Here is a 14649-nt window from a genome sequence, read left to right as displayed (position 1 = left end):
AGACAGAAAACCAAATGAAGAAAATGAAAGCAATGTGAGAATTATGGGATAATATAAAGAATGCCTATCTATGCATAACTGGAAAAAGGAAGAAAGGGAAAAGGGGATAGAAAATGCATTTCAAGAAATTATGGCTGAAAACTTCCCAAACTTAAACAAGGAAACAGATATCTAGGTATAGGAAGCACAGTAGTCACATCAGTCGTGTCTGACTCTTTGGAACCCCACAAAATGTAGCCTGCCAGGCTCCTCTGTCCATGGAATTCTCCAGGCAAGAACACTGGAGTGGGTCACCATGTCCTCCTCCAGGGAATCTTCCTAACCCAGGGATCAAACCTGCATCTCCTGCATTGCAGACAGATTTTTTACCCACTGAGCCACCTGGGAAACCCATAAGAAGCACATGGTCTCAAACAAGATGAACTCAAGCAGACATACACCAAGACATATTATCATTAAAGTGGCAAAAGTTAAAGAGAGGATTCTAAAGGCTGCATGAGAAAAATGAAGAGTTAATTACAAGGGAACCCTCATAAGGCTATTAACTGATTTCTCTATAGAAAATGTTGCAGGCTAGAAGCGGGTGGCAAAATATATTCAAAGTCCAGAAAGGAAAAAACTATGCAACCTAGCATACTCTACATATCAAGATTATCATTGAGAACAGGAGAAAGAGAATTTCTCAGAAGAGAAAAAACTAAAAGAATAACAGCAATATTAATCTATCCTAGCAAAGAAGCAATAATCTATAAAAAAGAGAAAAAAGAGAAAATCCAAAATGGAAAGGAAATCACTTAAATGAGCCAGTACACATATTAAATTAAATTTCACAAAAACATTTTTTATGAAAGCAATGATAAACAAAATGAACAGCAAAAGCATAAACATGAAGATGTAAAAGAGGACATCAAAATCATAAAATGCCGAGTTGGAATGTAAAAATACGTAGATTTTTAAATTTTAGAATGTGTTTGAGGACATATGACTATCAGCCTAAAGGAAGTAGATATAGTAATCGGTTAACATACTTGAAAACAGTGTGGGTAACCACAAATTGGGCTTCCCTTGTAGCTCAGCTGGTAAAGAATCCGCCTGCAATGCAGGAGACCTTGGTTCGATCCCTAGGTTGGGAAGATCCCCTGGAAAAGGGAAAGGCTACCCACTCCAGTATTCTGGCCTGGAGAATTCCATGGACTGTATAGTCCATGGGGTTGCAAAGAGTCGGACATGACTGAGTGTAAAATCACAAATTTAAAACATACAACAGAGTCACAAAAATCAATAAGAAGAGAACACAAGCATAATACAAAAGAAATCATCAAACCACAAAAGGAAAAAAAAAATAATAAAGAACAAATACAAAATCAACTGGAAAATAAGGATAAAAATGGTAATAAATATATATCTATTAATAATTACCTTAACTGCCAATGGATTAAATGCTGCAATCAAAAGACAATGAGTGGCAGATCAGATTAAAAAACAAGAGCCCACAATATGCTACCTACAAGAGGCCCATATTAGGGTGAACAATGCACAGACTGAAAGTGAGCAGATGGAAAAAGATATTTCATGTAAACAGAAATGATAATAAGAAAGCATGGGTAGCAGTAATGGACTTTAAAACAAAGGTCATAAAGAAAGATAAAGAAGGACACTATATAATGATGAAAGAATCAACATAAGAAGAGTATATTACATTCAACATATATGCACCCAATATAAGAGTACCTGATTACACAGAACAAATACAGACATAAAGGGAGAAATGGACAGGAATACAATAGTAAGAGACTTTAATACCCTACTCATATCAATGGACAGGTCTTCTAGACAGAAAATCAATAAGGCAACTGAAATCCTGAATGATACACTAGAACATTTAGACTTAATTGATATTTTCAGGACTATATATATATATATATAAACAATATACATTCAAGTGCACATGGAACATTCTCTGTGGTTGACCACATACTGGAGCACAAAAGAAGGCTCAATAAATTTAAGAGTACAGAAATTTTTGAAGCAGCTTTCCTGACCACAACAGCATGAAACTGAAATTAACCACAGAAATAGAAATGACAAAACAAACAAAAAACTCGATTACCTGGAGCCTAAAGAACTTGCCTCAAAAACAAAAAACAAGAAAAACCCAATGGGTCAATGATGAAAGCAAAGAAGAAATTAAAAGATACCTTAATAAAAATGACAATGAAAAGATAACCATATAAAAATCTATAGGATGCAGTAAAAGCAGTTTACTTAGAGGGCAGTTCATAGTGATACAGGGCTTCCTCAAGAAACAAGAAAAATCTCAAATAAAAAATCTAACACCTAAAAGAATTAGGAAAAGGAGAAAAAAACAAAACTCAAAGTCAGAAGAAGGAAGAAAATAATAATGATCAGAGAGGATATAAAGTAGGGATTAAAAATAATAGAAAGAAATCAATAAAAACAAGGGCTGTTTCTTTGAAAGAATAAATAAGACTGACAAACCTCTAGCCAGTCTGACCAAGAAGAAAAGAGAGAGGAATCACATAAACAAAGTGAGATATGAAAGAGGAGAAATCACAGCTGATATTGCAGAAATACAAAATAACTATAAGACAACAAACACTATGAACAATTATATACTGACAAACTGAACAACCTGGAAGAAATGGACAAATTTCTACAAACGTAACAGCTCACCAGAATTGAATCAAGAAGAAACAACATACTTTGAAAAGACCAATCACTTGAAGTGAAACAGAATGTGCAATTAAAAAAAACACAAAACCTCCCTACAAACAAAAGCCCAGGACCTAATAGCTCCCAGGCAAATTCTATCAAACATACAAAAAAGAACTCATACTGATCCCTCTCAAAATCTTCCAAAAGACTGTAAAGGAGGGAGCACTTTCAAGGACATTCTATGAAGCCACTATTACCTTGATACCAAAACCAGATAAAGATACCATAAAAAAAGAAAATTACAGGCCAGTATCTTTGATGAATATAGATGCAAAAGTCTTAATAAAATACCAATATACCAGTAGCCTGAATCTTGGAGAAGGAAATGGCAACCCACTCCAGTTTTCTTGCCTGGAGAATCCCAGGGATGGGGGAGCCTGGTGGGCTGCCATCTATGGGGTCACACAGAGCTGGACACGACTGAAGTGACTCAGCAGCAGCAGCAGCAGCAGCCTGAATCTAACAACACATAAAAAAGATCATATACCATGACCAAGTTGGATTCATCCCAGGATCACAGGGATGGCTCAACATGCACAAATCAATCAATGAATGTGATTAACCACATTTGACACAGAAAAGACAGAACTACATGATCTTCTCAGTAGATGTAGGAAAAGCATTTAACAAAATTCAACATTCATGATGCAGACTCTTAAGAAACTGGGTACAGAGGGAACATACTACAATGTAATAAAAGCTACAAACCTACAGCCAAACTAATACTCAGTGGTGAAAAATGGAAAGCCTTCCTGGTAAAATCTAAATCAAGACAAGGATGCCCACTCTCACCTCTTCTATTCAACACGGTACTGGAAGTACTAGCCACAGCAATCAGACAAGAAAAAGAAATAGAAGGCATCCAGATTGGAAGCAAAGAAGAAAAACTGTCATTTGAAAATGTAACATGATACATAGAAAACCGTAACAACCCACACAAAAACTATTAGAACTGTTAAACAAATTCACAAACTAGCCAGGATACAAGATTAACACACAGAAATTTGTTGCATTTTTTTTACACTAACAAGGAACTATCAGAAAGAGAAAGAATAAAAATAATCCCTTTTAAAATCACATAAAAAATACTTAGAAATAAACCTCACCAAGGAGGTATAAGACTTTTGTGCTGAGAACTATAAAACATTAATAAAGGAAACTGAAGATGATTTAAAGAAATGGAAGACATCCCATGCTCTTGAGTTGGAAGAATTAACATTGTTAAAATGTCCATACTACTCAAAGCAATCTATAGATTTAATGTGATCCCTATCAAATTACCTATAACATTTTTCACAAAACTAGAACAAATAATCCATATGAAACCACAGAATTGCCAAAGCAATCCTGAGGAAAACAAGCAAAGCTATAGGCATGACCCTCCCAAACTTCGGACAATCCTATAAAACTATAGTAATTAAAACAGTGTGATACTGGCACAAAAACAGACATGTGGATCAATGTAAAAAAACTAAGAAATCCACACAACTATGGCCAACTGGTCTTCGACAAAGGAAGCAAGAATGCAACAATGGAGAAAAGAATTTCTTTAGGAAGTGGTGTTGGAAAAGTTGGACAGCCACATGTAATTTAACAAAGTAAGAACATATCCTTACTCCATACACAAAAAATAAATTCAAAATGGTTTAGAGACTTAAATGTAAGACATGACATCGGAAAATTCAGAAGAGAACTTAGATTCATTTTGATATTTGGCAAAACTAATACAATTATGTAAAATTTAAAAATAAAATAAAATTAAAAAAACAAACAAACAAAAAAAAACAACATTCTCTGACATAAATTGTAGATATTTTCTTACGTCAAAGCAAATTAGAAATAGAAGCAAAAATAAATAAGTAGCACCCAATCAAGCATATAAGCTTTTGTACAACAAAGGAAACCATAAACAAAATGAAGACAGCCTATGGTGTGGAAGAAAACATTGGGTTGGCCAAATATGAAAACACCAGAACGAAGTTTTTGAACAACCCAAGATTTGTCAGTGATCCAACTGACAGGGAGATTCCAAAATCTACCAACAGCTCATACAACTCAATAACAACAAAAACAACCCAATCAAAAAATGGGTAGAAGATCTATATAGACATTTTTCTAAAAAGACACACAGCCAAGAGGCACATGAAAAAACGCTCAACACTGCTAACCATTATAAGAATACAAATCAAAACTACAATGAGGTACTGCCTCACACCAGTCAGCATGTTGTTGTTCAGTCTCTAGCAGACTCTTTGTAACCCCATGGACTGCAGCATGCCAGGCTCCTCTGCCAGAGCTTGCTCAAATTCATGTCCATCGAGTCAGTGATAGTATCTAACCATCTTACCCTCTGCCGCCCCCTTCTCCTTTTGCCTTCAATCTTTTCCAACATCATAGTCTTTTCCAATGAGTCAGCTCTTCACATCAGGGAGCCAAAGAAATGGAGCTTCAGATTCAGCATCAGTCCTTCTATTGAATATTCAGGATTGATGTCCTTTAGGATTGACTGGTTTGAGCTCTTTGTAGTCCAAGGGACACTCACGAGTCTGCTCCAGCACCACAATTCGAAAACATCAATTCTTTGGTGCTCAGCCTTCTTTATGGTCCAACTCTCAAATCCGTACATGACTACATGTACATGACTACCAGTCAGAACAGCCATCATTAAAAAGTATACACATAACAAATGCTGGAGAGGGTGTAGAGAATGTACACTGTTGTTGGGAATGTAAATTGGTACAGCTACTATGGTCAGTAGTATATGGAGGTTCCTCAAAAAACAAAAACTAAAGCTGCTGTATGATCTTGCAATCCTACTCCTGGGCATATATCCAAAGATAAATATAATTCAAAAAGATACACGAACCCCAACATTGACCACAACACTATTTACAATAGCCAAGACATGGAAACAACCTAAATGTCCACTGACAGATGAGTGGATAAAGATGAAGTGGTACATATATATTAATACAACAGACTACTACTCAGCCATAAAAAAGAATGAAATAATGTCATTTGCAGCAACATGAATGGACCTAGAGATTATCATACAAAGTGAAGGAAGTCAGAAAGAGAAAGGCAAATACCATATGATATCACTTAAATGTTGGGTCTAAAATTTGACACAAATGAACTTTTACCTATGAAACAGAAACAGACTCATAGATATAAAGAACATACTTGTGCTTGCCAAGGCAGGGGAGGTGGGGAAGGGATGGATTGGGACTTTTGAAATATCAGATGCAGATGAAACTTATGTATAGAATAGATAATCAAGAAGGTCCTAATCTATAGCCCAGGGAACTATATTCAATATCCTGTGATAAATCATAATGGAAAAGAATATGAAAAAAGAATGTATATATGTATATATAAAACTGAGTCACTTTGCTGTACAGTAGAAATTACAATATTATAAATAAGATATACTTCAATAAAGTAAATTAAGAACAGCAACAAACCAAATATTTGTTTTTTCATGATAGAAGTTGCCATCTAACTCCAGTTGAGTGAAAGGATAGCAAATAGAAGTCTGCTGGTGGGTTTGTAGGTAAAGCTTTTAATTTTAAGCCACCATTATTTGGGTTTTCTGTTACTTGCAAAAGAATGCATTCCTAGGTAATACATGTTGTAACACAGTATATTTCACATTACAAAGAAAGAAAAACAACCAAAAACATCTCTGATCGAAAGAAAGAAAAAAAAAAAGGAAGAAAAAAAAAGCAAATATTTCTGTTCTTATTAGTAGTAGTGAAAAAAATAATTCAGACTGCAAATAACTGGAAAACAGAATGGCTCAGAGACTTCTAAATTACAACTGAAAGCTTACTTTTACTTAGCTTTTTAGTGTTAATAATATGAAGATTGTAAAAAATTTTCTTGCTTACAAGAGCAAACCAAATTTCAAAGCACTCCTACTAAAAAGATTAAAAATAAAGTTTTTAATAATTTTAAATTTTTTTAATTAAAATAATTATAATTTTGAGCCTTATAGCCACCTGCTCAGATAGGTAACACTATCATTCCCACTTTATCATTCCCATTTTATTGTTGAGAAAACAGATTTAGAAAAATGAAATAATTTTCTCAGAGTATACAAATATTTATTGAGCTCTCACCATATTAGGCACTATGGGATATAATACTGAAAAAAATAGTTAATAATTCTTGACTTCATAGAGAGTGTATTTTAGTGGTAAAGTCAGAACCCAAATCCAGGACATTTGACCCCAAGTGTAATGCTTTCTGTTGTTAGTTTTGTTTTAACCCTATTTATGTGTTTGAATGTCACATTTAGGCATCTAACATACTTATAACTGTAAAATTAAAAGTAAAAAAGATATAGTTGTCTCAAGGGGCTTATAATATATGGAAAGCATTTATAATCTAATGGGAAAAGAATATGATGTACATGGTATAGTGGGCTGAATAATGGCCTCCCAAAGTTAGGTCTATGTCCTAACCCCTGGAACCTCTGAATATAACCGTGTTTGGAAATGAGAGTCTCTGGGGTTGTAATTAAGTGAAGAATATCAAGATGAGATCACCCTGGATTATCCAAGCAGGCCCTAAATCTGATGACACGTATCCTTATAAGAGACACATTAAGCAGAGGCATAGAGAAAGCCGTGTAAAGGAGGTGGAGACAGAAATTATGTGGTCACAAAGCAAGGAATACCTGGAGCTAACAGAATTTAGACAAAGCAAGAACGAATTCTCCACTGAGAGATTCGAGGCAATCCCTAACAAAATGCCAGACTTTCCAGTGGGTAAAGAATCTACTGTTAATGCAGGAGACATAGGACATGGGTTCGATCCCTGGAGGAGGGCATGGCAACCCACTCTGGTATTCTTGCCTGGAGATTCCCATGGACAGAGGAGCCTGGTGGGCTACAGTCCATAGGGTTGCAAAGATTCAGACATGACTAAAGCGACTGAGCACGCACACCAAAATACCAATGAAATTTTTCATGGAATAAGAACAAATAATCCTAACATTTATATGAAACCACAGAAGACCTTGAAATAGCCAAAGCAATCTTGAGGAAGAACAAAGCTAGAGATATCAAGCTCCCAGATTTCAAACTACAGTAATCAAAACAACATATTACTGGAACAAAAAGAGACACATAAATCAATAGAACAGAACAGATAGCACAGGAGTAAACACATGCTCATATGGCCAGTTAATCTATAACAAAGAAGGCAAGAACATACAGTGAGGAAAAGACAGTGGTGGTGGTTTAGTCGCTAAGTTGTTCCCAGCTCTTGTGACTCCATGAAGTGTAGCCCACCAGGCTCCTCTCTCCATGGGATTTCCCAGGCAAGAATACTGGAGTGGGTATCCATTTCCTTCTCCAGGAAAAAAGACAGCCTCTTCAATAAAATGGTGCTAGGAAAACTGGACAGCTACATTTTTGCAAAAGAATGAAATTGGACCACCTTCTTACACTACTTACAAAAATCATTTCTGAAACCATAAAACTCCTAGAAGAAAACATAAATGATATGCTCTTTGACATCAATCTCAGCAATATTTTTTTGGCTATGTCTTCTCAGGCAAGGGCAATAAAAGCAAAGATAAACAAATGGAACTACAAACTAAAAACATTTTGCGTAGTAAAGGAAATCATCAACAAAAAGGCACCCTATTGAATGCGAGGAGATATCTGCATATGATATATTTAAAAAATAGTTAATATCCAAATTATGTTAAGAACTCATACACCTCAATAAAAAAAAAACCTGATCAAAAAATCCACAGAGGATTGGAAAAGATATTTCTTCAATGAAGAGTAAAATGGCCAAGAGACACATGAAAAGATACTGAACATCACTTCTCATCAAGGAAATGCAAATCAATACCACAATAAGACACCTCACACCTATTAAAACAGTTATTATCAAAAAGACAACAAATGGGACTTCCCTGGTGGTCCAATGGTTAAGAGGCTGCCTTCCAATACAAGGGAAGTGGGTATGATCCCTGGTTGGGGAACTAAGATCCCACACACTGCAGGGAAACTAAGCCTGTGTGCCACAACTAATGAGCCTGCGTGCTCTGGAGCCTGCACACCACGACTAGAGAAAAGTCTGGGCATGCCACAACTAAGACCTGATATAGCCACATAGATAACAAGTAAGTGTTGGCAAGGGTGTAGAAAAAAGGGATCCCTTGTGCATTGTTCATGGGACGTACATTGGTACAGCAACCAGGGAAAACACCATGGAGATTCCTCAACATGTGAAAAAAAAGAACTACCATATCATCCAGCAATTTCACTCTAGGTAATTCCCTGAAGAAAATAAAAACATTAATGTGAAAAGTTCTATGCAACCCTATGCTCACTGAAGCATTATTCACAGTTGCCAAGATAAGGAAGCAATGTAAGTGTCCACTGACATGCAAATAGATAAAGAATATGTGGTGTGTGTGTATATGCGTGTGTGTGTGCATGCACGCACTTCGTGGTTCAGTTGTGTCTGACTCTTTGCGACCCTCTGGACTCTAGCCCACCAGGCTATTCTGTCCATGGGATTTCTTCTCATGCAAGAAATACTGGAGTGGGTTGCCATTTCCTTCTCCAGGGGATCTTCCTGACCCACAGATCAAACCCACATCTACTGTGTCTCCTGCACTGCAGGCAGATTCTTTACCCAATGAGCCATTGGATAAGTCTCATATATACATGTGTGTGTGTGTGTGTGTGTGTGTGTGTGCATACACACAATGGAATATTATTCAGCCATAGAAAAGAATGACATCATGCCATATGTCACAACATGGATGGACATACAAGGTATTATGCTAAGTGTAACAAGACAAAGACAATCTCTTGGATCTCACTTATATGTGGAATGTAATAAACAAAACAAAACAGACAACTTATAGATACAAAGAACACACTGGTGGTTGCCCAAGGGGAGGGGGAAATAAGTGAAGCAAATTAAGAGGTTCAAACTTCCAGTTATAAACTAAATAAGTCACAGGGATGTAACACAGTGTTCCCCAATCTTTTTGGCACCATAGATGTTGTGGAAAACAATTTTTCCACAGATCAGGAGTGTGGGGGATAGTTTCAGGATGATTCAAGCATATTACATTTGTTGTGCACTTTATTCCTAATTTAATGCTGCCACTGATCTGATAGAAGGTATTAGTATTAGTTCATGGCCCAGAAGCTGGGGATCCCTGATGTAATATACAGCTTAAGGAACATAGTCAATTATGCTGTAATAATTTTGCACGGTGAAAGATGGCTACTAGACTTATCATGGTGATTTATTCATCATGTATTTAAAAGTCAATCACTGTTTTGTACACCTGAAACTAACAAAATACTGTATGTCAATTCTACTTCAATTTAAAAAAGAAAAAAAAAAGAAAAAGGGGGAAAAAAGAATTCTTCCCCAGGGGCTTCAAAAGGAGCACAGTCCTACCAATACCTTGAATTAAGCCTTCTAGCTTCAACAACTGTGAGAGAATAAATGTTGTTTTAAGCCATCAAGTTCGTGGTAATTTGTTACCACAAATACATATGGAATGAAACTAATACATATGGTATAAAAAATTACTACCTTTGTGATTTTAACAGCTTTCCTCATCTGCTGCTGCTCCCAAATATCTTGAGTTTTTTCATCTTGACTATCGTCACTTGTTTCTTCATTTCTAGTTGCTAGAAAAAAAAAGTTGACGTATAAATATTCCATATTTTTCCATTCTAATTAAAGTGAAGTGAAAAGTTGCACAGTCGTGTCAACTCTTTGCAACCCCATGGACTGTAACCTGCCAGGCTCCTCTGTCCATGGAATTCTCCAAGCAAGAATACTGGAGTGGGTTCCCTTCTCCAGGGGATCTTCCAACCCAGGGATCAAACCCTGGATTGGATTAGAATCCTGAAGGATTCCTTACTGTCTGAGCCATTCTAATAGGAGCAGCGATCAGCAATTCAGGAACTTATAAGTGGCTTAGCAGTACTTTTTATGTGTTAAATTCTTCTTCCCAATACCTAATTCTGGGAGGAAGGCACTATTAGTATCATTTCTCTATAAACAAAGAAATTTAGATAGCAGGAGGTTATATAACATAGTCCTATATCAAAGGACTGTGTTGAAACCAGGCCTTGATTTGAGTAATTTGACTTCAAAATCTGCACTTATCATCACACTGTCTCACTGAAAACATGGTGGTCTCACTTATGAAAAAGCTTGGGAAAAAATGAAACACTTGGTTTCATCAGTTCAGTTCAGTTGCTCAGTCTTGTCCCACTCTTTGCGACCCCATGAACTGCAGCACGCCAGGCCTCCCATCCATCACCAACTCCCGGAGTTCACTCAAACTCACGTCCATCAAGTTGGTGATGCCATCCAGCCATCTCATCCCCTGTTGTCCCCTTCTCCTCCTGCCCCCAATCCCTCCCAGCATCAGAGTCTTTTCCAATGAGTCAACTCTTTGCATGAGGTGGTCAAAGTACTGGAGTTTCAGCTTTAGCATCATTCCTTCCAAAGAACACCTAGGACTGATCTCCTTTAGAATGGACTGGTTGTATCTCCTAGCAGTCCACGGGACTCTCAAGAGTCTTCTCCAACATCAGAGATTCTCAGTTATGCCTGAGAATTTAAATATGTATCAAAAATAATTTCTGGGTTAATAGGAACCAAAATACCGTTCAGAAATGGTATTATCTGAAGTGACAAAAATCTGGTAAAATATTCCTCTTAATAAATGAAAAATGTGAAAATATTCTTTGAGACCTAATGATTGTTGGTTGAGGAAAACTTTTTACTAGAGCAGGGAAGATTTTAATATATGACACCTAAAATCCCTATAGATGCTTCCATGTTAAAAAATCTTATAAAGGTGACAATGGAAGTCTTCAATATCAAAAATATTTTATCAAAAACTCTACAAATTTTTTAATCTGTCAAGAATGATCAAGTGGAGATCAGATAACAGTAAGCATTATTGCACCCTTTGATAACATTTTGATACAGACATGTAAAATATTTTAGAAGCCATGATGTCAGTGATATTGGTATAAAACATTTTAGAATAGGAGAAGCTACATTATGTTTTTATGGATATACTTACCATAATATATTCTACTTAAAAATGCCTTAATATTCATATACTATAAATTAATTAAATACGTACTTGTTTCTTCAGCCATTCTTTGTCTAAGTGTTTGAGGCTTTGGGGTAAACGGCATTATATCTTTAAAATCATCAGGCTCACTTTCAGAATCTTCACTGTTTTTCTTCATACCACAGTTGGTGAAGGTATGTTTTACATCCAAAGAAATATAGTCTTCTTGGGCCCTGGCCAATTTGCATTTTCTGTAGGTTGCTTGCATAACAGCTGCATCAGGGATATTTACTGAAAGGAACAAAGAGGAGGACATTGAAAACAAAATACTAAAAGAAAGAAATATTCCTCATAATTAAAGGAAAAAAGCACTATTTTTCCAATTTTTTCATTATTTTGATATAACTAAAAGATTCAAAATCTGCATCAATGATGGAAGATATTTCGGCAGAGGTTAAATATAACATAAAGAAATGAAGCAAATCTCGAAGCATCAGAAAATAAACTGAAACAACTCCAATTAATCTTTTATGTTTCTTATTCATCACATGTTGTTGCTGACTTTTTGTTGAGGGCTAGCTACTTCTCCTTTCCAGAAATTCTGAGATTACCCAGGTAGGGATGTGGAGAGGACTGAGCATGGAGTTACTCGTGGAGTGTGGAGAGCGGAATGACGGGTGGGAGAGCAGTCTGACATAAAGTACAAGGGACAGCCTACTGTGACCTGCCCCTAGACACTGGGCATCCAGGCACACAGGGAGTGAGAGACTAAAACCCAGTACACACTCAGATCAGGCTCAAGGGCCTGCGGTAATTCTCACATAAACAAATATAAGTGAAAAAGTATAAAAAAAATAATCAGGTTATTTACCAGGATTAAAATATTTAAAGGATATCTTTTAATAAAACCTTATTTTATTTTTTATTTTATTCATTACAAACTTCATTGATATCGACTCTTTCAACTCAAGTTTCTTCATGCATGATCTAAGTTATCTCTACACTTAGGAAACAAATGGTTTTTTAAGGTAAACAAAATGGAAAGGGAAATAATCATTTCTAGTACTTCAAAATATTAACAGGAATACCAAGTCACTGAGTAAAATCTTCTAACTTTTCTCACAAATTAGTCCAAATTCTTTGAGAAATAAAAGGATCATATAACTGGAGATATAGAAATATTCTATTTTTTAATAAATTATTTTAACTGGAGGATAACTGCTTTACAACACTGTGATGGTTTTCGCCATACATCAACATGAATCAGCCATGGGTATACATGTGTCCCCCCCATCCAGAAGCCCCCTGCCTTATCCCTCTGGGTTGTCCCAGAGTACTGGCTTTGGGTACTCTGTTTCATGCATTGAACTTGCAGTGGTCATCTGTTTTACATAGGATAATATACATGTTTCAATATCATTCTCTTAAATCATCCCACCCTCGCCTTCTCCCACATAGTCTAAAAGTCTGTTCTTTATATCTGTGTCTTTTTTGCTGCCTTGAATATAAGATTGTCATTAACTGTCATCCCAAATTCCATACATATGTGTTGATGTACAGTATTTGTGTTTCTCCTTCTGACTTACTTCATTTTGTATAACAGGCTCCGGTTTCATCCACCTCATTAGAATTGACTCAAATGTGTTCCTTTTTATAGCTGAGAAATATTCCATTGTACCACAACTTACTTATCCATTCATTTGCCAATCGACATCTAGGTTGCTTCCATGTCCTAGTTATTGTGCTAGTTAATGTCCTAGTTCATCGCAGTAATGGTGCTGCAATGAACATTGGGGTACAATGGGTCTCTTTAAATTCTGGTTTCCTTGGTGTGTATGCCCAGCAATGGGACTGCTAGGTTGTATGGCAGTTCTATTCCCAGGTTTTTAAGGAATCTTCACACTGTTCTCCATAGTGGCTATATGAGTTTGCATTCCCACCAACAGTGTAAGAGAGTTCCCTTTTCTCCACACCCTCTCCAGCATTTATTGTTTGTAGACTTTTCGATGACAGCCATTCTGACCGGCGTGAGATGACACGTCATTGTGGTTTTGATTTGCATTTCTCTAATAATGAGTGATGTTGAACATCTTTTCATATGTTCATCTGCCATCTGTAGAGTCCTTGAACTACAAGGAGATCAAACGAGTCAATCCTAAAGGAAATCAGTGCTGAATATACATTGGAAGGACTGATGCTGAAGCTCCAATACTTTGGGCATGTGATGCAAAGAAGTGACTAATGGAAAAAGACCCTGAGGCTGGGAAAGATTGAGGGCAGGAGAAGAAGGGGATGACAGAGGATGAGATGGTTGGATGGCATCACCAACTCACTGGACATGAGTCTGAGCAAGCTCCAGGAGTTGGTGATGGACAGGGAAGCTTGGCGTGCTACGGTCCATGGGGTCACAAAGAGTTGGACATGACTGAGTGATTGAACTGAACTGATGTCTTCTTTGGTGAAAAGTCTGTTTAGTTCTTTTGCTCATTTTTTTTTATTGGGTTGCTTGTTTTTCTGGTATTGAGCTGCATGAGCTGCTTATGTATTTTGGAGATGAATTCTTTGTCAGTTGTTTCATTTGCTATTATTTTCTCCCATTCTGAAGGCTATCTTTTCAACTTGCTTATAGTTTCCTTCATTGTGCAAAAGCTGTTAAGTTTAATTAGGTCCCATTTATTTTTGTTTTTATTTCCATTACTCTGGGAGGTGGGTCATAGAGGATCTTGCTGTGATTTATGTCAGAGTGTTTTGTCTATGTTTTCCTCTAAGAGTTTTATAGTTTCTGGTCTTATATTTAGATCTTTAATCCATTTTGAGTTTATTTT

At 36.4% G+C, this 14649-nt stretch overlaps 1 protein-coding gene across 13 annotated transcripts in view; it reads right to left on the bottom strand.

Moving 5' to 3' along the window:
* GCFC2 (GC-rich sequence DNA-binding factor 2) overlaps window positions 1-14649 on the bottom strand; it is an 88768-nt gene that overhangs the window by 53895 nt on the left and 20224 nt on the right. For all 13 annotated transcript variants that reach the window (XM_044925937.2, XM_006073861.4, XM_044925936.2 and 10 more), the window contains exons 3-4: window positions 11894-12115; window positions 10318-10415 (exon numbers count right to left, since the gene is read on the bottom strand). In XM_044925937.2, coding sequence (XP_044781872.2) covers window positions 10318-10415; window positions 11894-12115 — 320 coding nt within the window. The remainder of the gene's footprint in view (window positions 1-10317; window positions 10416-11893; window positions 12116-14649) is intronic.

This window comes from Bubalus bubalis, chromosome 12 (genome assembly GCF_019923935.1).
Source record: "Bubalus bubalis isolate 160015118507 breed Murrah chromosome 12, NDDB_SH_1, whole genome shotgun sequence".
Lineage (NCBI taxonomy): Eukaryota > Metazoa > Chordata > Mammalia > Artiodactyla > Bovidae > Bubalus > Bubalus bubalis.
Note: the sequence above shows the minus strand (reverse complement) of the source record. Positions and strands in the feature narration are given on the sequence as shown.